The sequence below is a fragment of the Nicotiana attenuata genome, unplaced genomic scaffold (assembly GCF_001879085.1).
Source record: "Nicotiana attenuata strain UT unplaced genomic scaffold, NIATTr2, whole genome shotgun sequence".
In the NCBI taxonomy this organism is placed as follows: Eukaryota; Viridiplantae; Streptophyta; class Magnoliopsida; order Solanales; family Solanaceae; genus Nicotiana; species Nicotiana attenuata.
Genome location: NW_017670437.1, coordinates 653,263 through 679,470, shown reverse-complemented (window position 1 = coordinate 679,470; position 26,208 = coordinate 653,263). Strand labels below are relative to the sequence as shown.

Here is a 26,208-nt window from a genome sequence, read left to right as displayed (position 1 = left end):
TTTGTTCTCTTAGGTTTCAAGCCCTAAACCACCATTTTTGACCCTAATTCCTTGAGTTTTCAGTGAAATTTCATGTATTTGCATGATAAAATTGTGTTCTAAGTCCAAGAATGCTTACCTGATCGAAGTCCTTGAATTTCCTCTTCAAATTCGCTCAAGAACACCCCAAGTCCGAAGTCAAAATATGTGTTCTGTAAATATTTTGCGAAGGGAATTAAAACCCTTTCTGACCAGTTATTTCCGCATCTGCGACTTTCGCTTTTGCGATGGGGAGCCGCTTCTGCGGACAAGACCGCTTCTGCGGTTACTAGACCGCTTCTGCGGTCTCGCATCTGCGATTCCTTTTACGCAGGTGCGGTTTCCTTTAGCCTTCCAAAATTCCGCATCTGCGGTCCTACTGTCGCATCCGCGACTCCGCAGATGCGGTCAGCATCTCCGCACCTGCGATTCCTGTCGCTTCTGCGGTTCTTGACTCGCTTCTGCGGTACCGCTTCTGCGGTCCCATTTCCGCAGGAGCGAAAATACCAGAAGCAGCACAGGTTCTGCAATCTCCAAAGTTCAAAACTTCCCGTTAGCCATCCGAAATCACCCCGAGGCCCTCGGGACCTCAACCAAAAATACAAACATGATACAATACCTTATTCAAACTTGCTCTAATCATTAAAACACCTCAAACAACACTAAAACCATCATTTCTCATCGAATTCAAGCCTAAGTTCTTCTAAAACTTCCGAAACACGCATTCGATCAGAAACCCAACCAAAACACCTCCGAATGACCTGAAATTTTGCACACACATCCAAAATCACCTAACGAAGCTACAGCAACTCTCGGAATCTCATTCCGACCCCCGGATCAAAATCTCACCTACCAACCAGAATTCGCCAAAATACTAACTTCGCCAATTCAAGCCTAATTATACACTGAACCTCCAAAATCAATTCCGATCGCACTCCTAAGTCACAAATCATCCCCCGAAGCTAACCAAATCATCGGAATTCAAATCCGAGCCCTCTAACACAAAAGTCAACATCCGGTTGACTTTTCCAACTTAAGCCTTCTAAAAAGAGACTAAGTGTCTCATTTCTTATCAAAACCATTCCAAACCAACTCTAACACATCAAATACTGATAATGAAACATGAAGAAGCATAACATAGGGGAAACGGGGCGGTAACTCATGTGACGACGGGTCGGGTCATCACAAGGGTTGACCATCTCTCCATTCTCCCTTATCCCTCCCATTTGGACAGAATTTCTTCTCATCGAAGGAACTAGAATCATCGCCTTGTTGCCCACTGTTGGGTCATGTGGAGGACGGATATCCATCGAGCACTTGTATAGGGCTAACGGACAACTGAGCACATGCCTCTTCTCGTGCCTCTCCGTGAAGAGAAATTTTTTTATTCCGTATAGGCTTGAGATTTCTAGGGTTGGCCTTAAGTGTAGGTTTAGAGGGACATCCTCCTCCTCCATTTCTACCTCCACTGGACCTGGTATTGGGTCGACTTATTGTTGATGTGGGGGCACTGGAGGGGGTGGAGGGGGGGCTGACATCTCTTGGTTCCCCTAGTTGGTGTCCCAAGGGAGAAGATGGGATTGAGATGAGTGTACATCTCTGTTGGAAAGAAGGGAAGATCCAACGGGGCATTTTGAGGGTTTATGGGGTTGAACTATGGAGGCATGCTCCAATGTTCCCTCATTACATGAGCCATTTGAGGGTTCATTGATGGAGTCATCAGATGAATAATATTGTTGAGCCATACTTGATTGAGGTAGTTGTTCATGGCCAATCTCATTCCCTCCGTAATGAGTTGCGCTAGATATTGGGTGTTGTAGAGGATCACAATAGCCTCTTAGCCACTGATTGGGACTGTGAAGGATATTGCATGGCCCATGAGGCCTAGCTCCATCCAACTGGAGAGTTGGTAGTCTTGGGGTTGAGGTGGTTGTGCATAAATTATCTGGGGTTGTTCTTGAGGATGGGGGGGGGGGGAGATTTTCCATGTTGAGAGGTCTGTGTTGTCGTAGGATTTGAATGAGGCGATTCCTTCTTCTTAGGGATGAAGAAACTCTTGGCATTTTGGGTAAGGTGTGAAGTATTTAATGCACTGGTAGTAGGCGTGGGATTTTGGGTAGAAGAAAGGGCTAGTCGATTAGTGGAAGAACCAATGATTGTTTCTTTCAAGTTTGTGTCTTTTGGGTGCTCTATGTCTTGATTTATAGGACACTTAATTGCTTCTATTAGGTTATCTAAAGGTGTGTCCATTTGGCTACCCTTTACTGCTTCCGTTGCCATTTGGCAAACATGCATGGTGGAAGTAATCTTGCCATATCTTAAGGAAAGATCTTTTTGAGATCCTTTAGATAACACAATATTTTGGGTAGATTTTTGTTTAAGGGGTGGGTCTAGGGCAGTAGGGATAGGGTTAATGGGAGGGTTAGAAGTGTCCATTGTAGAGCCATTTTGCATGGCATCGATAGCATCTAATTGGTTAGCATCATTTGGTGCCACGGCGGATTCACTCATACAAGTGTCGATGCCCTCTAATGCCAAGTCATCAGTTAAATGAGAAAAATTATTTTTGCTAAGAAAATTAGTATTAGCCATAGTGGTTTTTGGCAAAACCATTTGCTTTTTATCTATGTAGTGGTTTTTGTGTAGAGAATTATTTTGTTCCTTCGCATTGATAGGCTGGATAGTAGCTTTTGAGGTTTGATTAGGGGAATGATGATCTTTAGATTTATATTGAAGCAGTTGAGTGTCCAAGTATTTACACGTATTAGCATTAAAGAGTTTAACCGAAATACCTAGACCATGGCTGCTTTTATCTTGGTTGATGGTAGGTTGGGGAGGAGGTTTTCTACCTTGATTTTTCTTTTTGTTGAATGAAACACTAATCCATTCCCCTTCATTCTCTCCATTTGTAGCCATTGGTTGATGAGCTTGCCCTGCATGGAGAGGATTAGTGCTTTTTTTTGTTTTTATGTAATTGCACTGCCTCATTGTGTGACCAAAACGACCATAAGTTTTGCAAAGAAAGTCTTCCCCTTCATAGTGAATATATTGCTTATGTTGTCCAACAAAAAGGTAGGGTTGGACTGGGATTTTCACAAGAATTTCGACACATATCCTTGCATATCGACCTCTTAGGGTAGTTGATGTGCATGTGTCAATTTTTAGTAGACGTCCTATTGCATTGCCAATTTTTTCTAGGATTTTACCATCATAAAGCTCTGTTGGCAATTGGGGAAGCCTAATCCATACAGCTGAGGTAGTTAATTTTTTATTTTTGGCCACAAAATTTGGTTTCCATCTGGAGATGGACAGGAAATGGCCATTTATAAACCATAGACCTAAGTGGATAGCCTTGTCCATGTTTTCCTTCTTCTTGAATTTGATAATATAATTGTCTTCTCCAAGATCAATGAGAGAGAAGTCTTCCGTTGGATTCCATAGATCTTGAATTTTCCTTTTTAAATAATGATGTTGCATACGCTTTCTTACTAATTTGATTATGATAGAAAATTTCCACGGTTCATAGATACGTTGTCTATCTTCCGTTGAAAGGGAGATTTTTATGACACCTTCCTTTTTACTTCTGGATCATGCTCAACCTCCTTCTCATCCGTTGAGTTGGTGGTGTAGAGCATTTCATCTTGTTATATTATAGGAGCAAAATCCATTGGGTTAGATTCCAACAATTTATCCTTGAAGGATATTGGATTTTCCAAAACATCTTTTGGTGGGTTTTGATGGATTATATCGGGTGATTTTTGGGGATAGTGGTTTGACTTTCAAAAGGTTGGGAGTTCATCCTAAAGAGAAAGAGAGACAATCTTTTTTGGTTTGTTACTTGGCTCTCTCTCTCAAGCCTAGTATTTGATGAGAGAAGTAACACATTTTACTAGGCTTATTTCATATACTCCAATATTAATATCTATGGGTTGTACTGCTATTAACCAACTTTAATATTAATATATAAATATTTTAACTTCCTCAAAAAATGATATATACTCTTGTGGTTTATACACATCAATAGATTATAAATAAATGTACTTGTAAACTAACTTAAGTTCAAAAGAAATAACTAAATTGAAGGACACACTTTCAACTCAATCGTAGAATCAGTGAGAAGACGATCCTAAATATTTATATAGTTTCAAACCACCAAAATGAAACAAATCAAAATGTAGCTGATGGCATTTTTGGGCAGCAGTTTAAACCATTAGGTTTTGAGGTTATAAGTCTTGTAAAGTTGACTATTAGTAATTTATTGTAATAAAGGATAAAATACAATAGTGGTTTAAAATTTAAAATAATGCTATAAAATTTGTTAACATTATCACTATTAATTGAAATGAGACGATTTGAATAAAGTAATAGTCAATGATGATTCATGTATAACTGAAATCGTGGTTGTAATAGTTGTTGTTTGTCTTCGTTAATTGAGTTAAATCAAAAATTATACTTGGTTGGTAATAGTATACATGCAATGCAAAAAACCACAAGTGAAAAAAAATGGGTGAAAATCATTTACCTTCCCCAATATTATGTTAAAAATCAAATTCCCCCATCAACTTTGAACAATAATCATTCTCCCCCCTTTATCCTACACAATACCTTTTTTGCCCTTGAATTTTCAATTTCCTCCTCAATTCAATATTTTTTTATTATATAATTTTTTTTTTATGATTTTAGCTATAACTTAAATTATGTAATACCTATTATAGATTATAATTAGAGTTCATTAAAATTATAAGTAGAATAAGTAATTAGAGTCGATCAATTAAAATTACCTTATCTTTATGATTGTTATTTTAATGTAATGCATATTAAATATATATTTAAGCTATATTTTTTTAGCGACGGAGCTAGAAATTCATATAAGAGGATTGAAAAATACCCCATTTTTTAAAGTTATTTCGAATTGAACTTAGGAGCTACGATAATTTGGGATGTTTTTCAATCCTCTTATATGAAAAACAGCCCAAGTTATCTTAGCTCACAAGTTCAATCCGAGATTAAAAAAAATTGGGGTCCCTCTTGTATGAATTTCTAGCTTCGTCGCTAAGAAAATATAACTTAAATATATATTTAATATGCATTATATTAAAATAACAATCATAAAGATAAGGTAATTTTAATTGACTCTGATTACTTATTCTACTTATAATTTTAATGAACTCTAATTACAACTTATACTAAATTTTACATAATTTAAGTTATAGCTAAAATCATAAAAAAAATATTGAATTGAGGAGGAAATTGAAAATTCAAATGGTAAAAAAAGTATTGTGTAGGATAAAGGGGGAGAATGATTATTGTTCAAAGTTGAGGGAGGAGTTTGATTTTTAACACAAAGTTGAGGAGGGTAAATAATTTTCGCCCGGAAAAAGATTGATCAACACAAAATACGAACAAAAAGGGGAAAAAAAAATTAACAAAAAGGCAAAAAGGTATTTAGTGACCCGCAACCCCAACCCGACCCAGTTACGTAATACCCTAAACCCTGCATCCACTTTTTCCTTCTTCACTCTCCACACCATTTTTGTTTGAAACCAAATGAAATGAAGTTCCATTAGTTCAAAGAGGAGAAAAAGCAGATCAAAATGAGTAGCAGAACGACGACGTTTTGGGTTCGACTACTCCGCAATCAACTGCGGTTCGTTTCATCATCTTCCGCCGCCGGCGCAGGAAATCAACCACTTTTCCGGCATCCACAGCCGCCTCCGCATTCCGTACGTTCATTCTCCTCCGCATCATACCGAACACCGCAGGCGGATAGGGTAATCAGAGAGCTATTCCTCGACGTCGAAAGGGACAAGCAAAGGGAAAGGGAAGAGAGAAAGAAGAAAGGATTAGATACAGCGGATATTGATGCTGAGGAAAATGAGGATTTCATGGGCGTGGGCCCACTAATTGAGAAGCTCGAGAAGAAGAAGCTTAAGGAAGAAAAATTTAGCTATTTTGATGAGCCTACGGATTCGGATTCTGATGATGATGATGAACGGTGGACTGCTGAGGCTATTAATAAACGATGGGATACTTTTGAAAAAAAGTTTAAGCGACATGAAGAGCTCCTTAAGAACTTCACTGATGCAGGTATGATGATTTAATTTTCATCTATGCCATTTTGAGACAATTAATAGTTAGGATTTAAGTTATATATACCGGCACTATAATATTTGTTTTAGACCACATGTGTAATTTAATCCATTATGATATGTTATTGAGACATTACTGGTTAGGATTTAAATTATATACACCAATGCTTCAATTTTTGTATGCCATATGGGTAATTTAACGTGTTATAATAGGTTATTGAAACATCAATAGCTTGGGTCTAAGTTATATACACTGACATTGTAATATGTTTTACACCGCCGCTGTACCTTTAATGTGTTATAACAAGTTACTTACAAATTTTTCTCGGTTATTAATGAATGCTATTAAATAGAGTTACATGCATATGGTTATCAAAAAAATAGAGTGACATGCAATTACTTTTTAATTACCTTTTAGTGAACTGATTGTGTAAATATTTCTAGAACTCAAGTATTATAGTAAGATGAAGAGGTTTTCGATTTTGAGTAAACGGAAAAAATGATCTTTTTTGCAGTAAAGTGGCATTTTCCTAGAGGTTAAATGTGTATTTGCTTATGACTTCTCTCATAAGGAAATGGCGGAGGAGAGAAGAGGAAAATAGTGTTAGTTTTATTAACACAAAGAAAGCTTGATAATTGGTGGGATTAGAAGTTACACTCAGGTTTTATGTTGTTTATAGGATGGACGTGAACAATACGACCAAAAATGTCAGTTCATTAGTGTAAATGTGATGCTGGGTAAGTTTTACTTGGGGGTTAGGTTGGAATATGTATGAGAAAATAATCACATATTGTTAGACTTATGTTTGTCTGTGCATATATATGTGAAAGTCAACTATGTGAAAGGACTTGCAAAACAAATTGATAGCATTTTGTTGTTGAATTGGAATTGACAAATTACGGAAGTTTTGACCAGAGACTCTTGATGATGCATTCAAGTGGATGAATAGAATTGACAAGTTTGAGCAAAAGCATTTCCAGTTGAGACCAGAGTATCGTGTGATTGGTGAACTGATGAACCGCCTTAAAGTGGCTGAGGGTAAGGAAAGATTTCTTTTGCAGCAGAAGATAAATAGGGCCATGCGAATGGTGCAGTGGAAGGAAGCTTATGATCCCAATGACCCAGAGAATTATGGAATCATTCAACATGAGCAGGTGGGACCAAATGTAGATCTTTTAGAACATGCTGGGTTTGAAAAGGAAAAGGAGATGATTCAAGGAGGAGATGACGACGATGACATAGAGTTTGATGACATGAAAGAGAAGGATGATATATTGTTAGAGAAGCTCAATGCCATTGATAGGAAACTTGAAGAGAAATTGGCTGAATTGGACCACACCTTTGGGAAAAGGGGTAAGCTCTTAGAAGAGGAAATCAGAGATCTTGCTGAAGAAAGGAACTCGTTGACAGAGAAGAAAAGAAGACCTCTGTACAGAAAAGTAAGTGCCAAGTCTTATGCTGGTTATAATATGAAAGCATTGGTTTTAACTTTCTTGCAAATGAGACTTAACTTTCGGGAAAGTCGTTTTAGTTGGAAAACGTTTATCCTGCAAAATTTCTGGCAATAAAATGAAGTAAAATCACAAGAAGCATGTTGATGGTACCAAATACTTCGAGGCCAGACTCACACATGCACTATGTTCATGTGTCTAATATTTTGGTTCGTAGCATATGGAAGGGAATAGGGATAGCTTTTAACTAATCACTTTTCTTATATCACTTCAGCTTCTTGATTTAATTCCCTGTATGGCTTCCTTGAAATGATTGTGGTGTTAGGAAAATTAACTGTGTTGGTTCTCCAAAAGCAAACATTTGGTTGTGTTCTTCATACTGTTAGAGGAACAGAGTAATAATCGATTTTATTTTGATAGAAGTTATCTGGCAAGTAATGAAATTTTCCTAAGCTGTATGGCAAGAATGAGAATCTTATTAATTAAAGGTCAGATTCCAATCTGCTGGCCGGAAAGTAGAAGCATGATATATATATATCTTTTTTTTGTTTTGTTTTTTAGTGCCCATGCAGTGGACAAAAACTTCTATGTCCAGTAGATTGGTCTGTAGCTGAAAACTCTCCCCTCTTTTTGTTTGGGGGAAGTAGGTGCGTGTTGCCCCTCTTTCCGTGTTAGTTTATGGTAGGAGTACTTTTCGTTGAGACGCTGCTAAATAGCGCATTTTGACATTCTTTTTTCTGATAAACTATCCGTACCAAAAAATCAAGAAATAGAATAAGGAAGAGTGGATGTTGACACGAAATGGACTAATCAATTCTCATTCTTGGCTGGTGCTCTCAATAACCTTTCATTTTGAGAAAGGAAAACTAGGTGATTCCAAAACACTTCATCTAGTTTGGTTGCCTTTAAGAGTTCTCTTACCAAACAAAATGGGCAGTATACATTTAGTTGTCTGATAAGAGGGACCATCCGAGAAGCCTCCGGCAAATTGCAAATTCAACAAGTAATCGTTATTGAAGTAGCTCATCCGAGAGTTACTCTCGGTTAAGTCCAAGTAATGAGAGCTTGTTATATATGCTACTCCCTCCATTCCAGTTTATGTGAACCTATTTCCTTTTTAGTCCGTTCCAAAAAGAATGACCCCTTTCTAAATTTGGAAACAATTTAGCTTAAACTTCCAATTCTACTCTTAATGAGAAGCTTTTATAACCACACAAATTCTCTGGACCCCTGTTTGACTTGTTTAGGACCACATATTCCAAAAATCATCATTTTTTCTTAAACTTCGTGTCCAGTCAAACAGGTTCACATAAATTGGAACGGAGGGAGTAGTATCTTCGGTATTCCTAAGACCCTCAAGTGAAATGTGAAGTGGGAACCCTGTTTCCACATTTGCATATATTTGTTTCTATGTTGAGAACTCTTATTAGTTCCTCAAGAGCGTTACATTAACAAATCACTCTCTGATGTTATGTCTATGATTCTTATGGGTATATATTCTAAGTTATTTCGTAAAATCTGTGTTTCACGGAATTGGACGCGATCATTCTTTCATTTTCACTTATTATTTCTTGACAATGGCAGGGTTTTGATGTGAAACTCATTGATGTCAATAGGACATGTAAGGTTACTAAGGTAATGCGGCTATTCCAATGGATTTCTCATTCTTTTTTAATGGACCTTGAATAAACAATTTCACAAATTATGGCTGAAATGTGATACAGGGGGGACAAGTTGTCAAGTATACTGCTTTGTTGGCTTGTGGGAACTATCACGGAGTTGTTGGTTTCGCAAAAGCAAAAGGTCCAGCTATTCCCATTGCCCTGCAAAAGGTACAGGAGTCTGTTTATTATTTGACCATTCCAATTTAAAGCATGTTTTCATTTTAATCAATGCCTTGGACTGGATGATTGGTCTTTCAGCAACTCTTCTAAGACAAGACTTTTGTTTTTAAAATGAATTGTGCAGGCATATGAGAAATGCTTTCAGAACCTACATTATGTCGAACGGCATGAGGAGCATACAATTTCGCATGCAGTTCAAACAAACTACAAAAAGACCAAGGTGCCAACTATTTGGAGTGTGAATTTTAGTCTTCCTTTTGTTAAGTTTTTGTTTGCTCATACACGTAGGAAATGCATCGTGACTTTCTCTTTATGCATACCTAAAAAAGAAGGAGTCTTAGTTTTCTGTTTATAAAGGGTAAAGTTTCTCTATTTTTCATTTTTTGACTCTTTGGTCTTGAACCTTTGCTTACTTGCACCTCAATGCAGGTATATCTGTGGCCCGCTCCTACTCAAACAGGGATGAAAGCAGGTAGAACCGTCCAAACAATTTTGCATTTAGCCGGTTTCAGGAATGTAAAATCAAAGGTATTGTATTATAATTCTTATCAAGCAGTTCACATAATATTGAAATTTGGTATTTATTCCGTGCCCATCATTGTAACATCATACTCCGGCAGGTTGTTGGCTCAAGGAACCCACATAACACAGTTAAGGCTCTTTTCAAAGCTCTAAATGCGGTAAGTCAAATGTTCTGCTTATGTTCTGATGCTACTCTCTACTCTGCCCCATTTTTTTGTTTTCTAACTTTGACTTCTTCCTGATTATTTTTGGATTAGATTGAGACACCCAAGGATGTTGAAGAAAAGTTTGGGCGAACTGTCGTCGAGTCATACTTATTGTAATAGGCACATTTTTTGTTATAGCAGGTAAGAACTTGAAGTTCTGTTAGTCTCCTGTGGTTGTCATATTTTTCCATTCGTCCTTTGTCCTGCCGCTATCCACACATTAGATTCTTCTTAGATTCATCATAGTACTTGGTGGAAAATGGTTATGTAAATTTATAAATTTGTTCAATGATATAAGTGTATCTGATCTTTGATATATCCAATAGTCTGGCATTTGAAGTTTGAACTTTTCTTCTTTGAGGTTTTGGACTAATTAGCTGTTTCTCTTGTTTTGGCAGAGCATGAGCAAAGGAGAGATCAAAAGCATGGAGGCATCAATGGATTGCCCGTCTTTTTCATAAGCTAGTTACCTTATTTCTGTTACCTTTCCTTTTGGTGGAATTTGTTCTTGGTTTTTTTGGTTGTTGTAGTTGCAAATTAGATGATGATTGCTAGTAGAGCATAGTAGAATCTCTTTTCCAGTTCCAGTCTCGACTACTTCACAAGATTGAATGGCCAATTCTCCTCAGAATCCTCGATTTGATTGTTCTCCAAGAATGTTCAGCGGGGTATATAGGTAGTGACTAGTGAAGTAACAGTTGAAGATACTACGTTTATGCAGCCCATTGTACTATCGAGTTGTTCATTTTTGGAGGGATTATGCCTTGTGCTATGTTCTTGATTTGGTCGAAGGATGAACAATTAAAGTTTGAAAACTAAATAAAACCATTTTTCAATGATTTCCTGTATGTCGCCTGTAATGGTACTGGATTAGGTTCGTTAGTATTCCACGTCCAGGTAATACCTTGGGGGGGGGGGGGGGCGGCGATTTTATTAGGTTCAAATCATAGTAGAGGCAAAGATTATTAGGTTCAAATCATAGTAGAGGCAAAGAATACAAAAGAATATTGAAGATGTAAAGGTATCCAATAAATTAGTTGAGATAAAGATATATTGTTCGCTGTGATATTGAAATCAAGATTTTACCTGTTGAATTTTGAGTAAAAGAGGGGTCACCCATCCTAGTATCATTCTAATCAAAGCACGCTTTACTTTGAACTACTGGTAAGATATAGCGCATTAGTGCTAGTATGATTGCATTTGTCATTTTTGCGGTTATTTGTCCCATTCCAAAGGTTATAGGGTATTGCTTCTCAACTATTAAAGGTTGGAGTTTGTTGATATTTATTCGTAATATTGCGTATATATAACGTCAAACAAAATAGTCTGTATATGATACCACATAATCTAAAAGATTATGCAAGTTAAAAATTCATTCATAATGTAAAAGATTTTATATTACTCATATATATTTAAAATTCAAATCCTATGAGTTTAATATTTAATTTTTTTTAGTATTGAATACGTTATATTATAAAGTTATAAATTCATATATATATNATATATATATATATATATATATATATTATTTGTTATAATTTAGTAGGAGTAGAAATTTTTGCACAAATTTATACTTGCCATCGAAATAACCCAGTACCATTATAATTTAAATCGTTGCAATGTACTATGTAGATTGGAAAGAAAAGAAAAGGAAAAACAAAAAAGAAAAGGTTCAGTTGAGAGTTGACACACTCCGCCGTATTCTCTTCACTTCCACTATTTCACAGTTCACTTCCATTTTCGTTCAGTTTAAAGTTCTGAAAAATCATTTTAGAAGTAAACTCCATAATAGAAATGGAAACAAATTCAAGAAAACTAATGGGTTTAGAGAAGAAGAAGAAAATAGAGGAAGAATGGAACTCCATTTACAGCTCTAAGCATCAACTCTCTCGTGCTGACTTCCCTCCCCAATTCATATTCGGTGTTGCCACTTCTGCTTACCAGGTTTCTTCTATTTCACCGCTCCTCTCATTTTTCTCGGTCCGTTTCATTTTATATGATGCACTTTGATTGTAAAGAGAGTTTAATAAAGAAAGAAAAACTTTTGAACTTTGTGATCTAAAATAAATGGTAGATACTTGTATGGCTATAGATCATAGTATTATTTAGTAGAGGCGGAGCTAAGATTTGAATTTTATATTTGGGATCTTTTCACAAATAGCCGGCCAGATTCATTGTTTACATTTTGTTGCCGGTATATACAGATTATACACTAACTATACACGCATATACACATATTATACATCTGCAGGCTATTTTTTGTTTAAGCGGTTGGATGAGCGGCTAATTAGGATAGTTCTTCTTCTATGTTTCTAAATTAGAGGATAATGGTATCAAGTGTTAGTAGTTAGTTTCTGAAACTAATTTTTGTTCATATTGATTGAGTTCTTAATAAAAACACAAGGTTTGGACTAAAGCTACCAAGTTTTGCCGAATCTAGCTTGTCATTAACGGTAAAATGAAAAATTTAAATTAATTATTTCTAAATACAGAAATGTATCATTTTTTGAAACAGACCAAAAATAAAAGTGCATCACATAAATTGGGACACAAATAGTATTATTTTCTTCTCTATCTCCCATTTTATAATGAGTTATTATTTGAATTTTGGTAAATGGTGAAAAGGTTGAAGGTGGAAGTAAAGAGGGAGGAAGGGGACCTAGCATATGGGATTCGTTTTCACATACTCAGGGTGAATCGTCAACTCTCTCTGTTCTCTTTTAATCTTTTTTGTTTTTGTTTTTTGAAGTTCTGTTTTGGTTAGGCAAAATATGTGATGGAAGCAGTGGGGATATGGCTGTTGATCAGTTTCATCGCTACAAGGTAGATTTCTCCCTTTTTTATTTATATTTTTTTGTCAATTTTCTTTTTGAGCAAAAAGAAAATTGATTTGGCATTGGGTTTAGAATAATTTTTTAAGGGAAGATAGGTATTATTTTTTTGGACTTTATGTTTGGTTTGTAGGTGGTGTTAAAGCGATATATGCTTTGTGTTTTATGAGTCTTTTGTCAATATACTTCACTTTTGTTGTCTTATTATTCATGGTGGATTTCTTTCTTTCTGGGTTTAACTTGTTCTTTTAAATACAGGAAGATATTGAGTTGATAGCCAAGTTGGGCTTCAAGGCTTATCGTTTTTCAATATCATGGAGTCGCATCTATCCTGGTATGAAGTTTTTCCTTTGTTAATTCTTTTTGTCTCTTTCATTCACATAGACCACCTCCATAATCTCTGTTAAAAGTAAACACGACTTTCTTGTGCAATATAAGAAAACATTATTGCTGGGAAGCTGCTTTCCCCTTCTCCAATTTACGATGTGGATTTTGTAAGAAAAAGCTTTCATTTTTAAAGTTATAAGTATCTGAAATCGTATAAAAAGGAAATAGGAACTGTTAAATCAGGAAGGTTTTCTAGAACAAGTGATGAATTGCTTCAAAAAGATTTGATTTGTATGGATGTCAAACAAATGTGAGGGTATTCCTTTTGTGATCAAGCAACTTATAGTCATGTGCGGATTTGAAGTTATGCTTTCAGGCTTTAGTTTGTTCTGTGGCTGAAAATATCTGGCAAAAATTAAAACTAGGTTAGTGTCTAAAAGCAAAGAGCTCGGGAATGAGTTGAAGAAGCTGGTTCTAAACGCTTTAAGAAATGCATATGTATAACAAAGCAAAGAGCTCGGGAATGAGTAAGAAGCTGGTTCTACATGCTTTAAGAAATGCATACAACAACAACAACAAACCCAGTAGTTTCCCACAAGAGGGTTCTACATGCTTTAAGAAATGCATATGCATAAAAAAGATGGATGCATAAGAAATGTGCTTTTAGTTGATGATGTCGATGGAGAACAATGTCTAGATGATAAACCCTGAAAAGTCTTCATTATATTTGAAGGTTAGGACTTACATATGCATAACATGAGAAGGATAAGAAAGAAAAGGCAAAGAATCTGAAGGAATAACTTCCAGTGTGCCACATGAATCAAAAACATATTAGGCTGCAGTAATGCTCTTATTTTGGATAAGAAATAGCACCAAGAATATGCTGATGTAAGCGAAAATGCATGTAGTTTAATAATGTAAAGAACTACTGAAGTCCCTAAGGACTAGAGGAGTTGTTCCTGCCTAAAAGGAGTTCTAAGATAACTTAGCAGTACAACTCAAAAAGCATATTTTCCACAAAGAAGATGTTGGTCTGTAGCTCATTCCCTGAACTGTTCTCTTCAAACTAAGATTGTTCCATTTTAAACAAAGATTGAAAAGTGTGAAAAGAGTTTTCATGAAAATTTGTCAGTAATTGCAGTTATGCTTGATATCTTGTGAGACCTTTGTTCTCTCTAGTTGTAAATTATAAGGTTCCGACCTTGCATTTTCTAATTGTTAAACCATTTCTTGGGGAATTATGTAGTGGAATATCTGTGTTATGAGCTGACAAATTTTACCTACACTTATTATAGCATGGGGCTTCAGTTGTGCTAGATATCGTGCGAGTTAGTGCATTCTGATTTCATGCTTAATATGTGTTATCCCATTTTTCAGTTAGCTTCAATAACTTCTGCAGCCAATTTATCATACCTACATTTAGTCAATACATGATTTTTATGCCTGGCGGCTACTCAGATCTTATGTTTAGATATCTATATACTTAGCCACTGCAATATCTTACAGATTTTTGATAAGGTCTTCTCCACCTATGTAGATGGTTTGGGGATCAAAATCAACCATGAAGGCATAAAGTACTACAATGCTATTATTGATGCACTTCTTGAGAGGGGTAAGATGTTATTGCTCCCCATCTTTAATATCAAGAATATTATTCTTTATATTAAAGCAAATAATACTTAGCCTTTGGTTTTACGTATAAAAATCTACCAGCTTCTTCTACTCTGTAAACATAAAGATGAAGTGAAGGTTTTTATACTGATTAATCATTTCCTTGTTTTGTCCTTTAATGATGAATTTCTGCCTTGTCTTTCCAGGCATTGAGCCTTACATAACGTTGTACCATTGGGATCTTCCTTTGAATCTTCAGGAATCTTGTGGTGGCTGGTTAGATGAACAAACTGTGTAAGCTCCAGTCCTTTGATTTTCCTCTGGTAATCAACACGTTGCGAATTTTTTTGATGCTTATAACGGAGTGGGTGGTGCATATGGAGTTCGAAGTCTATATCATAAACTCTTTCAACATGATTTTTGCTATTATTAGATCCGATGGAACTCTGATGTCTCTGGTTGCTGAAAATGCTGTAAAACAAATGTATGGTAGTTCCATTTTAAATCAAGTTCCATATGAAGTGTACCATTCATGGGTTCTCTAAATCTCATTGAACACTTTTGGTTTAATTGATCTATGTTAGTCATAGGTTTCTGAAGGGATATTATATGAGGATCTGCCGCTTCCAATCAGTTCCTGATTGATGTGATTATGATTGTAATGTTATTCTCAGTGAACGTCTATGAACCTGTGTTGACACAAGAAACCATGCACCTTATTCTTTTTTTTAGAATGTCTGTGGAGTTTTATTTATATCTCCTGCTTATGATTTTCTGCCCTTACCTAAACACTTGAAGTTAGCTAGTCATTCTTTTAAATGTTTAATTACCTTTTTTGAAGAAGGCAGGCCTTTTCCTTTTCATTTAAGCTGCTATTAAAGTTTGTTTATCCACGTTTCTTGTGGAATAATTTGTTGACAGTCACCTCCTAACAATTAACTTGGCTTTTCGTGGCAAATCTAGAAAATATTTTGCCATCTATGCAGAGGCTTGCTTTGCTAGCTTTGGCAATAGAGTGAAGAAGTGGATTACAATTAATGAACCTCTTCAGACAGCTGTGAATGGATATTGTACTGGTATACATGCCCCCGGAAGAAGTGAAAGTTCTTCTACTGAACCATTCTTGGTAGCACATAATCAGCTGTTGGCACATGCAGAAGCTGTTTCTATATACAGAAATAAATTTAAGGTAGCTCTTATTGTTTGAGAGTTTTCTCTATCTCACAGATAGATAGGCTTAGGTGTTGTAACTAAAGTTTCTGTGATTACTTATATTATTCTTTCATGACTTAAGCTTCCAAAGAAGCTGGGGATGGCAATTTTCTCCTTTGCAATTGGTGATGATATTGATGGGCATAATATTTACAGGATGAGCAAGGAGGGGAAATAGGCTTGGTTGTGGATTGTGAATGGCCTGAGCCTTTATCAGATAATTTGGAAGACAAAGCTGCTGCAACAAGACGCCTTGATTTTCAGCTTGGATGGTACCTATTGTTATATCAGTGCTGTGGTCAGCAAGTTTATATTATAAAGGGTAGCTTAAAGCGGAAAGACCCAACACTCCAGTCAGTCATAAAAACTGTACCTCAGTGATTTTCCAGATATATGATAGAATAGGTAGTACATATTGGCTGAAGACAGAAACCTGTAGTATCATCAACATAAAAGCTATTGTCTGTTGCATATGGAACTAACCACTAATGACTTGGTTAACAGTATTTATTTCGTGAAGGAAGTCCATGTTAATAATTAACTAAGATTGATTGCAAAGATAGAATGTATTTAAGTCCTTATCTATCATCTCAAGTCGTGCAGTTGAAAGCATAACATATCTCACAAACTTACCAAGAAAATTACCCAAATAAAAGGATTAACATATTTCACTTAAACTGAAAATTTTGATCAAGAGCTACATTAATCCATCTAACATCAAGTTTATTACCCCTGGTTAGCAGTCTCTCCTCTCTCTCCCGCAATGTTCATTCCGCACCAAAAGGACAAAAATGTCACACACCAATATTCACATAAATAACATCTAGTGCTCAGATTAAAGCCCCTCTTCCGCAAGTCGTCTTGTGTAAGGCAAGTCTCCTAACTCATAAGTTGCTGTCCGAACAAAACATGCCACTTCTTGGCGAGGTTTGTTTTTATAAAGTGCTTCAAGACACTGCCTGGTTTCTGTCGTTATCTGATTAAGAATCTCATAGCATGAACTGACTGAAAACTTCTTTTTCTGACTTTCCCATTAGAGTATACTGCTCTGTAGTGAATCCCTGAACTCCTTTATCTTACATGAAAATTGATTTACCTGTTCCACCTCCCAGTCCTGGAAGAACCTTAGATTGCATTCATTTTCATGTCGACATTCTGCTATTGTTACTTTCTTGCTGTGATTGCATTACTATACAGATTTCAAACCTAGTTTTTAAGTGATGCCTCTTCCAACCAACAATCCGACAAATAACTTTGTCTTTCTGTACTGTCACCCAATTGAAGGAAGTTACAACTCTTGTGCACCACTCACAGATTCAAGCATTGAATAACTCTTGTCCTGATTAGCAGTCTATGACAACAACAACAAACCCAATGTAATCCCACAAGTGGGGTCTGGGGAGGGTAGTGTGTATGCTACCTTACCTCTACCTTGTACAAGTAGAGAGGCTATTTCTGATAGATCCTCGGCTCGAAGCAAGCATGCAAAATCACAAGTCACAACAATATAGAGAAGAAAAACAGTATCGTAAAAGTTGATTAGCAGTCTATGGTGCACTAAAAATAATTACTCCATTTAATTTAAGAGGAACGAGGAAATAAAACTTGACTGAAAGGAATGTATCTTTCTCCGTTCTCTCTTTCCAAATGAAAGGTTGAAAATGAGTCATTTCATTAGTCAATTTATCATCATTTTTGTGAATCACGTAGTGTGGGAGATTAATATTTTGGCTTGAAATCCATGAAATTCTGGACCTTGTCATCAACGCATTAGGAGTAAATGTCACATTCACTATCTTTGCTGTGAGTTATTACTATGTTCGAGTCAGAATTTCTTTGAAATACCTTCATAAAAAATGACATGAAACTTTGCCTTCTTGAGCTAGACTTTGTACTTTAGATTCTAACTTTCTATGTTACAACAACTACGCCTCAGTCCCAAGCAAGTTGGGGTCGGCTATATGAATCCTCTCCGACCATGTCACTCCATTTAAACTCATTTCAGACCAATATTGAATAAAATATAAATAAACATAAAAAGTACTAGAAGTTCTTTGTATCGTCTAACTTTTTATGTATCTTTCTGAAAATCTTGTATGCATTATCTTCGAAAGCATGTTCATAATGAAATAAGGTATCAACTCTCAGCTTATTCTTTTATGTTTGGGGAGTCATTTGGACTTTGGAGGGGTATATCAGGCGGAAGCTGTACCAGATAAAAGGAATTTTTCGTTGTTTACTTCTATTTTTTTGTGATCTCTAAACAAACAATTCTAATAGGTACCTGGATCCTATATTCTTTGGAGATTATCCTGAAAGCATGCGTGAAAGACTTGGAGATTGGCTTCCAAAATTTTCACAGCAAGAAAAGGATTTGCTTAAACATTCATTGGACTTCATTGGTCTGAACCACTATACTTCAAGATTTGTTGGTCATGCGGCAAGTAATTTTGAAGAGAATGACTTCTATAAAATACAGGATGTGGATATAATTGGTATGTGAGACTTAACAACTTTTGCCCCTTATTAGTGTTTCTTGTCCATAAACATACGAGCATTTCCTTAAGTTGACTCGTTTTAATTTTTCTTTTCTTATCTTTCTGTTTCTTTCTCTGTTTTGTCATAGCTGAATGGGAAGGAGGAGAGGTGATCGGTGAGAAAGTATGGGTGATCTTTTTTTTCCAATTCCTTGGATATATATATATCGGACATCATATACTGAAATGTGAATTTTTTTGCAGGCGGCATCTTCATGGCTTTACATTGTTCCTTGGGGAATTCGGAAAGTTCTTAATTATATTGCAGAGAGATATGGCAATCCACCAGTCTATATCACTGAGAACGGTAATGCTGCTGCTTTTCACCCATCGAGATGAGGTTCTTGAAAGGGTGTAGTATATAGGTTTTCGTTGGTGTTGTCCAACTTGTTTAGCTTAATACAACTACTCGCTCTCTCTCTCTATCTATATATATGTATGGGTGTGTGTGTTACTCTATCCCAAAAATATTACTATTGTTTAAGCTTTTTCATACAATATTAGAACACGAAATATTTCATGTTTATACTAGTATTGACGTTATATAATAAAAATGTCTTCCCAAGAAATTTCCATTTGCTTAAAATTGAAGTTTCTTCTAAAGAAAAGGATTTAATCAAAAATATGACAACTTTGAAATATCCCATATTGGCAAGAGTGAATTCTTTTTAATGGAGGGAGTAATTATTTCTGTCCCATCCTTCATGGAGGAAAGAGGGTCAGTTTAAATTCTTCTTTTTTTTAGAGAAAGAAAGTCAGTCAAGAGGATTTTGCGTGTAGCTGACCTGGTGGCAAAAGACACGTGCTTTTCTTGTCCGTCTAGTGGTTCTGGCGTTCTGTAAAATCCATGTTTGCATGTTTACATGATGAACTTGAGCATGATTTCTGCTGAATGCAACACTTCAGAATATGCCCAGAGCACTTCCGTTGTCATTCTTGTTTCGCTGGACAATCATATGTCTATGGCCTAACCTGCAACGACGATGTGTTATGAGGTCAAAGCGGTGTAGTGAAAACAAATAAATTGTTGTTCTCTACACACTTATAGCATTCGACAATGTCTCAAGAACGAAGACCTGAGAGCACCTTGTAAACAGGAAAGTGCTGCTATTTGAGCTTCCTAATAAACTAATTTTCCAACTGTTTAAATAACTGTGTGGCCTAAAGAATATTTTCATTTTCAAACTTGCTACTAACACTTTGATCAACGCTTCTAATAATTTATATGAGGTGATAACCCAATTAGTTTTTTTATTGCAATTTCACTTTTCATGTTCAGGTATGGATGATGAAGGTGAAGACACATCTCCTATCCATGAGATGTTGGATGACAAATTGAGAGTTTCTTACTTCAAGGCGTACCTTGCAGCTATTCATCAGGCAATCTTGTGCGTGCTCCCAAACCCGTGTTTCACAGGCCTCGTGTTATAAACATGTATTGGCATCAACATGCATAACAAATATCGGCTGATTCCTGCGATCTTAGTAGCTCATCATTTGTTCGGCATATTGTCTTGGCTGCATTCATTCTTTGTCAATCATCCAGATTAGAGGAATTACTTGCCTCTTGAAATATTCTGGTTCATTCCCCATTCTGTTTTAGGATTTTTGACGTTGATAGGGAAACTTCAGGCAGCTGCAAAGAAAATATGAGTTCTACTCTTGTCTCTTCTTAACCACTTTCTACTGAAACAGTTGGCATCAACGGTTATTCTAGGTCTTTTTTAAAAAAACTGATGGAAATTAGTTCAGCATAATGAATGAATATTACAGCATACGAGGAGGAACCAGCTTTTGATGCATATGATATTTTCGCATTCACATCTAAATTCTTGATCATTTTTGAATGGCTTATTGCTACATGATTCTTGATTCTACTATAATGGGATCAAATGTTATTTTCCTTTAATCAATTTGACTTAATGGCTATGCTGACTTCCATTTGTCTGTGGATGATGGATTCTCAACAGGGACGGTGCTGATGTGAGAGGTTATTTCGCTTGGTCATTGCTGGATAACTTTGAGTGGAGTCTGGGTTATACAAAACGCTTTGGTTTGATATACGTGGACTTCAAGAATGGGCTAACTCGGCATATGAAATCTTCTGCTTACTGGTTCATGAGGTTCCTGAAAGGTGGACAAGTAAAACATGGGAAAGAAGATTAGCTACTTCTGGTGTTATGGAGTTAGCTTAGCTTCTATATTTTTTCAATTCTGGTTTTCCCAATGACTATCACTGTACACTGCTTGTAAGGCTCTTACATGGAAAGCTTTATCTTTCTGGTATGGTAGGTTTAATTATAACTCTCCTTCTTTGGCTCAAGGTGACTGGTATAGGAGCCTGTAAACACATGCCAACTGGATTTAACTTATATGCACCAGACAGTGTAAATAGTAGGTTACTTATCTGATTTTTCAGGTTACCAATAGCCTGTTTGGCCAAGCTGCAAAAATCAACTTATTTTGAGAAGTGTTTTTTCTCGAAAGTGCTATTCTCAAAAGTACTTTTGGTGAGAAGCAGTTTGTGTTTGGCTAATTAATTTGAAAAGCACTTCTGAGCAACAATTAGTGTTTGGCCAAGCTTTAAAAAACTGCTTCTAATAGCCCATTTGGCCAAGCTTCTAAAATCAGCTTAGTTTGAGAAGTGTTTTTCTCAAAAGTACTTTTTAAAAAAGTGCTTTTGGTGAGAGGTAGTTTGTGTTTGGCTAGTTAATTTGAAAAGCACTTTTGAGCAGTAATTAGTGTTTTGGCCAAACTTTTGAAAACTGTTTCTAAGTGTATTTTTTTCAAAAGTGCTTCTCAGAAAAGTGCTTTTGGAGAGAAGCTACTTTTTTCTGCTTCTCCAGAACTACTTCTGCTTCTTCTCAAAAACACTTTTTTTTTCTTCCAAAAGCTTGGCCAAACACCTCAATTTTTGGCCAAAAGTGCTTTTGGCCCAAAAAAAGCTTGGCCAAACAGGCTATAAGTGTATTTTTCTCAAAAGTGCTTTTCAAAAAAGTGCTTTTGGACAGAAGTTACTTTTTTCTGCTTCTCCAAAACTGCTTTTGCTTCTCCTCAAAAGCACTTTTTTTCCTTTCAAAAGCTTGGCCAAACACCTTAATTTTAGAAAAAAAGCACTTTTGAACCAAAAAAGTGTTTTTGCCTCAAAAGAAGCTTGGCCAAACAGGCTATAAGCTTATTAGAGATAGTTCATGTTTGCCCCCACTTGTGGGATTATACTGGGTTGTCGTTGAAGAGATAGCTCATGCATGTTGTAACTTTAAGCTACTACAATAACAACTACACCTCCGCCCCAAATAATTTTTTTTCTTTTGTTTTTGAGATGCCTTTAAAATGAAGGCTAAACAAAGTCAATAAAGTAATTATTACAAGGAGTTTATTTTAAGTTATTTTCTGCCAAAAGACTATAATTTATAATCACTTCAACAATTACAAGTAAATGCATATATATGGCCACTGGATTCTTGCTTGCTATATATATTATAGTGGGGTAACCGATGATTGCAGTAAAGGGCAGCTAAGCTCTCGCAATCTACGGGGTCCGGGGAAGGACCGAACCATAAGGGTCTATTGTACGCAGCCTTATCCTACATTTTTGCAAGAGACTGTCTCCACAGCTTGAACCCATAACCTCTTGGTCACATGACAACAACTTACCAGTTACGCCAATCACCGATGATTGCAGTGGTAGTTAAAATTAAACCTCTTTATTTGCCTTGGAGAACTGAGATTTGACCTGCATTTAGTTGTGTTTTTAAATCTTATCAACTGCTCGGTCTTCTTTTTCATTTGCGATTTTGTATCTTGAAGTGAAACCTCATGCATTCCTCTAAGTTGTGACAAAAGAAAAAGGGAACCTCATTTCATCAAAACTCAACTGTCCTTAGAACAATTTATCTAGTGAATGGAACAAGTCTGGAAAAATCAGAAATAATAAGATGCTACTACTATCTTTATTTTTATATATTTTATATTCTGATATTCCATTAAATATCCTTTAATTATATAATTACTAAGGGCATTCTTGTCAAATTATAAAAGATGCTAATTATATAGTACATCGCAGAATCCTACCACATGATATAAAGACTTCAACTATGCATACATAACCCAGCTAAAGGTATCCCCTGTTTCTTTCTGTTGCTGCTGCTATGTGTCTTCTATGTAATATTTAATAGGTCAGAAGCGGAGCTAGAATTTTTAATTAGGGTGTCACAATTTAAAATTTTTTTAAGGGGATTCAATACATAGTATATGTTAAGTAGTTAGTCATGTATAGTGTCTCACATCGGGAAGTAGATACCTATTATTATGTAATCAATGCATATAAATAGGGCCTTGTACTACACTTTAGATAATCCCGTGCTTTCTCACATGGTATCAGAGCCAGACCCATCCCAATTATTGTTACCGATGTTGGGCCCCCATTTATGTTGTCCACGCTCCAGTTTGCAGGCCGGGGCGTGAGGGGGTTGTTGAGTTATCCCACATCAGTGGGATTTGAGGTCCTTGGTCTCCTTATATGGTCTTGGACAATCCTCACCTCATAAGCTAGCTTTTGGGTTGAGTTAGGCCGATGTCCATTTATCATTTAATCTCATAGCCGTTAGTCTTTGCCAAATCACTTAAATACGCTGTTTTATTTCTTGATGACATTGTTTTTATACAGGAAAGCAGTACGGGGCGGATCATTGGTACCGAGCGTGAATCAAATGGACTTTATTACCTTATCCTTGCTAAATCACACGGACTCATATCTTGTCTTCCTTCAACAACATGTCTTGTTACTGATTCACCAGATTTATTACATAAACATTGGGACATCCCAATTTGTCAAAATTTCAGAAAATGGTACCTGGTTTATCTCACTTGTTCACTCTAGAGTGTGAGTCATGTTAGCTTGGTAAGCATACCCGCTCCTATTTCCCTCGGCATCTTGATAATCGAGCAGAGTCACCCTTTACCTTAGTCCAATCAGACGTTTGGGGTCCTAGTCGGGTCAGTTCTACCTTGAGATTCCACTACTTTGTCTGTTTTATTGATGATTATTCCAGGTGCACTTGGATATTTTTGATAAAAAATCGATCTGAGTTGTTTTCTATTTTCCACCTTCCACGGTGAAATTCAAATTCAATTTGGGGTTTCTATCCGCATATTTCGTAGTGATAATGCCCTAGAGTATTTGTCTTCCCCTTCAGAAATTTATGAACTCTCATGGGATTATTCATCAAAACAACTTCTCCGTACACACCTCAACAAAATGGGGTAGCTGAAAGAAAGAATAAACACCTTATTGAAACTGCTCGTACCTTACTCATACAATCTCATGTTCCGTTGCATTTTTGGGGGATGCAGTTCTTACATCTTGCTATCTTATTAATCGTATGCCATCTTCAGCTATCCAAAATCAAGTTCCATTCTCTGTCCTATTTCCCCACTTACCTTTGTTCTCTCTTCCACCCTGTGTCTTTGGAAGCACGTGTTTTGTTCATAACCTTACTCCAGGAAAAGATAAGTTAGCTCCTCGTGCTCTTAAGTGCGTGTTTCTAGGTTACTCGAGAACGCAAAAGGGGTATCGATGCTATTCTCCTGACCTCCAGCGGTACTTTATGTCCGCAGATGTTACCTTCTTTGAAACCCAATCATACTTCACAGGTCCAGGTAATCACTTAGATATTTCTGAGGTGCTACCAGTTTTATCTTTTGGAGATTCAGTCACTATCTCCCATTCATCTTCCTCTACAGTTGTAGCTCCACCACCTATAGCTCCAGTTCTACCATCTAGTCCAGTTCAATCTTCTGCAGCTCCACCACTCTTGACTTATCATCGTCGTCCACGTCCAGCATCAGGCCCAGGTGATTCACGTACTGCATCAGATTCTGCACCTACGGCGGACTTGTCTCCCCTTAGTCAACCAATTGCACTCCGTAAAGGTGTACGATCCACTCTTTATCCTAATCCTCATTATGTCGGTTTAAGTTATCATCGTGTGTCATCACCTCATTATGCTTTTATATCATCTTTGTCCACTGTTTCTATCCCTAAGTCTATAAGTGATGCACTATCTCATCCAGGAGGGCGACATGCTATGATTGACGAGATGTCTGCTTTACATGCGAGTTACACTTGGGAGCTTGTTCCTCTTCCTTCACATAAGTCTACTGTTGGTTGTCGTTGGGCTTATGCAGTCAAAGTCGGCCCGGATGACCAGGTTGATCGGCTTAAGGCTCATCTTCTTACAAAAGGTTACACTCAGATTTTTGGGCTTGATTATAGTGACACTTTCTCTCCCATGGCTAAAGTAGCATCTCTTCGTCTCTTTTTGTTCATGGCTGTTGTACATCTTTGGCCTCTTTATTAGTTAGACATTAAGAATGTTTTTCTCCACGATGATCTTAAGGAAGAAGTTTAGATGGAGCAACCACCTAATTTTGTTGCTCAGGGGGAGTCTAGTGGTCTTGTATGCTGATTTTGCAGGTCACTATATGGTTTGAAAAAGTCCCTTCAAGCTTGGTTTGGTAAGTTCAGCACAGTTATTCAGGAGTTCGGCATGACTCGTAGTGAAGTTGATCACTCTGTGTTTTATCGGCATTCTGCTCCTAATCTGTGTATTTATCTGGTGGTTTATGTTGATAATATTGTTATTACTGGCAATGATCCTGATGTTATTACTAATCTGAAGCAGCATCTCTTTCAGCACTTCCAGACCAAGGATCTAGATAGATTGAAGTATTTTTTAGGTATTGAGGTCGCTCAGTCTAGCTCAGGTATTGTTATTTCACAGCAGAAGTATGCCTTAGATATTCTTGAGGAGACTGGAATGATGGGCTGCAGACCTGTTGACACTCCTATGGATCCGAATGCTAAGCTTCTTCCAGGACATGGGGATCTTCTTAGAGATCCTACGAGAAATAGGAGGTTGGTTGGCAAATTGAATTACCTCACAATGACTAGACCTGACATTTCTTTTTCGGTAAGTGTTGTAAGTCAGTCTATGGATTCTACCTGTGATAGTCACTGGGATGCAGTTGTTCGCATTCTTCAGTATATAAAGTCAGCTCCAAGCAAAGGATTACTATTCGAGGATCAAGGCCACGAGGAGATTGTTGGGTACACAGATGCTGATTGGGCATGATTACCTTCTGATAGACGTTCTACGTCTGGATAGTGTGTTCTAGTAGGAGGTAATTTTGTCTCTTGGAAGAGCAAGAAACAGAATGTAGTTGCTCGATCTAGCGCCAAAGCCGAATATCGGGCCATGGCTACGGCAACGTGTGAGCTAGTTTGGGTCAAGCATTGCTCAAGGAGTTGAATTCGGAAAAATCAGCAAGATGGAACCGGTGTGTGATAATCAAGCTGCTCTTCATATTGCGTCAAATCCGATGTTTCATGAGAGGACTTAACACATTAAAATCGACTGTCACTTTGTCAGAGGTAAGATACTCTCAAGATATATTGTTACAAAGTTTGTGAAGTCGAATGATCGGCTAGCAGATATTTTCACTAAGTCTCTTACTGGTTCTTGTATTGGTTACATCTGTAACAAGCTTGGCACATA

At 36.7% G+C, this 26,208-nt stretch overlaps 3 protein-coding genes across 5 annotated transcripts; all 3 read left to right on the top strand.

Annotated features, from left to right (window-relative positions):
- Window positions 1-5,503: 5,503 nt before the first annotated feature.
- On the top strand, window positions 5,504-10,970 carry LOC109239406. Its single transcript, XM_019405972.1, has 9 exons — window positions 5,504-6,105; window positions 7,024-7,547; window positions 9,144-9,194; window positions 9,284-9,391; window positions 9,528-9,623; window positions 9,833-9,931; window positions 10,024-10,083; window positions 10,183-10,272; window positions 10,530-10,970. The coding sequence occupies exons 1-8, from the start codon at window positions 5,613-5,615 to the stop codon at window positions 10,246-10,248; spliced, it is 1,497 nt and encodes a 498-aa protein (XP_019261517.1). The 5' UTR covers window positions 5,504-5,612; the 3' UTR covers window positions 10,249-10,272; window positions 10,530-10,970.
- Window positions 10,971-11,767: 797 nt separating this feature from the next.
- Window positions 11,768-21,092, top strand: LOC109239403 (beta-glucosidase 42). 3 transcript variants are annotated; one of them, XM_019405969.1, is made up of 13 exons: window positions 11,768-12,075; window positions 12,757-12,823; window positions 12,896-12,954; window positions 13,221-13,296; window positions 14,827-14,901; window positions 15,107-15,194; window positions 15,864-16,089; window positions 16,269-16,384; window positions 18,393-18,607; window positions 18,739-18,773; window positions 18,854-18,956; window positions 19,929-20,037; window positions 20,620-21,092. In XM_019405969.1, the coding sequence occupies exons 1-13, from the start codon at window positions 11,926-11,928 to the stop codon at window positions 20,813-20,815; spliced, it is 1,515 nt and encodes a 504-aa protein (XP_019261514.1). In that variant the 5' UTR covers window positions 11,768-11,925; the 3' UTR covers window positions 20,816-21,092. The 3 variants fall into 3 exon arrangements, with proteins under 3 accessions (XP_019261514.1, XP_019261516.1, XP_019261515.1); XM_019405971.1 differs by lacking the exons at window positions 19,929-20,037; window positions 20,620-21,092 and adding an exon at window positions 19,395-19,734; XM_019405970.1 differs by lacking the exon at window positions 12,757-12,823 and having other exon boundaries at window positions 11,987-12,075; window positions 12,881-12,954.
- Window positions 21,093-25,200: 4,108 nt separating this feature from the next.
- Window positions 25,201-25,785, top strand: LOC109239388 (uncharacterized mitochondrial protein AtMg00810-like). Its single transcript, XM_019405941.1, has one exon. The coding sequence runs from the start codon at window positions 25,201-25,203 to the stop codon at window positions 25,783-25,785; it is 585 nt and encodes a 194-aa protein (XP_019261486.1).
- The last annotated feature ends 423 nt before the right edge of the window (window positions 25,786-26,208 follow it).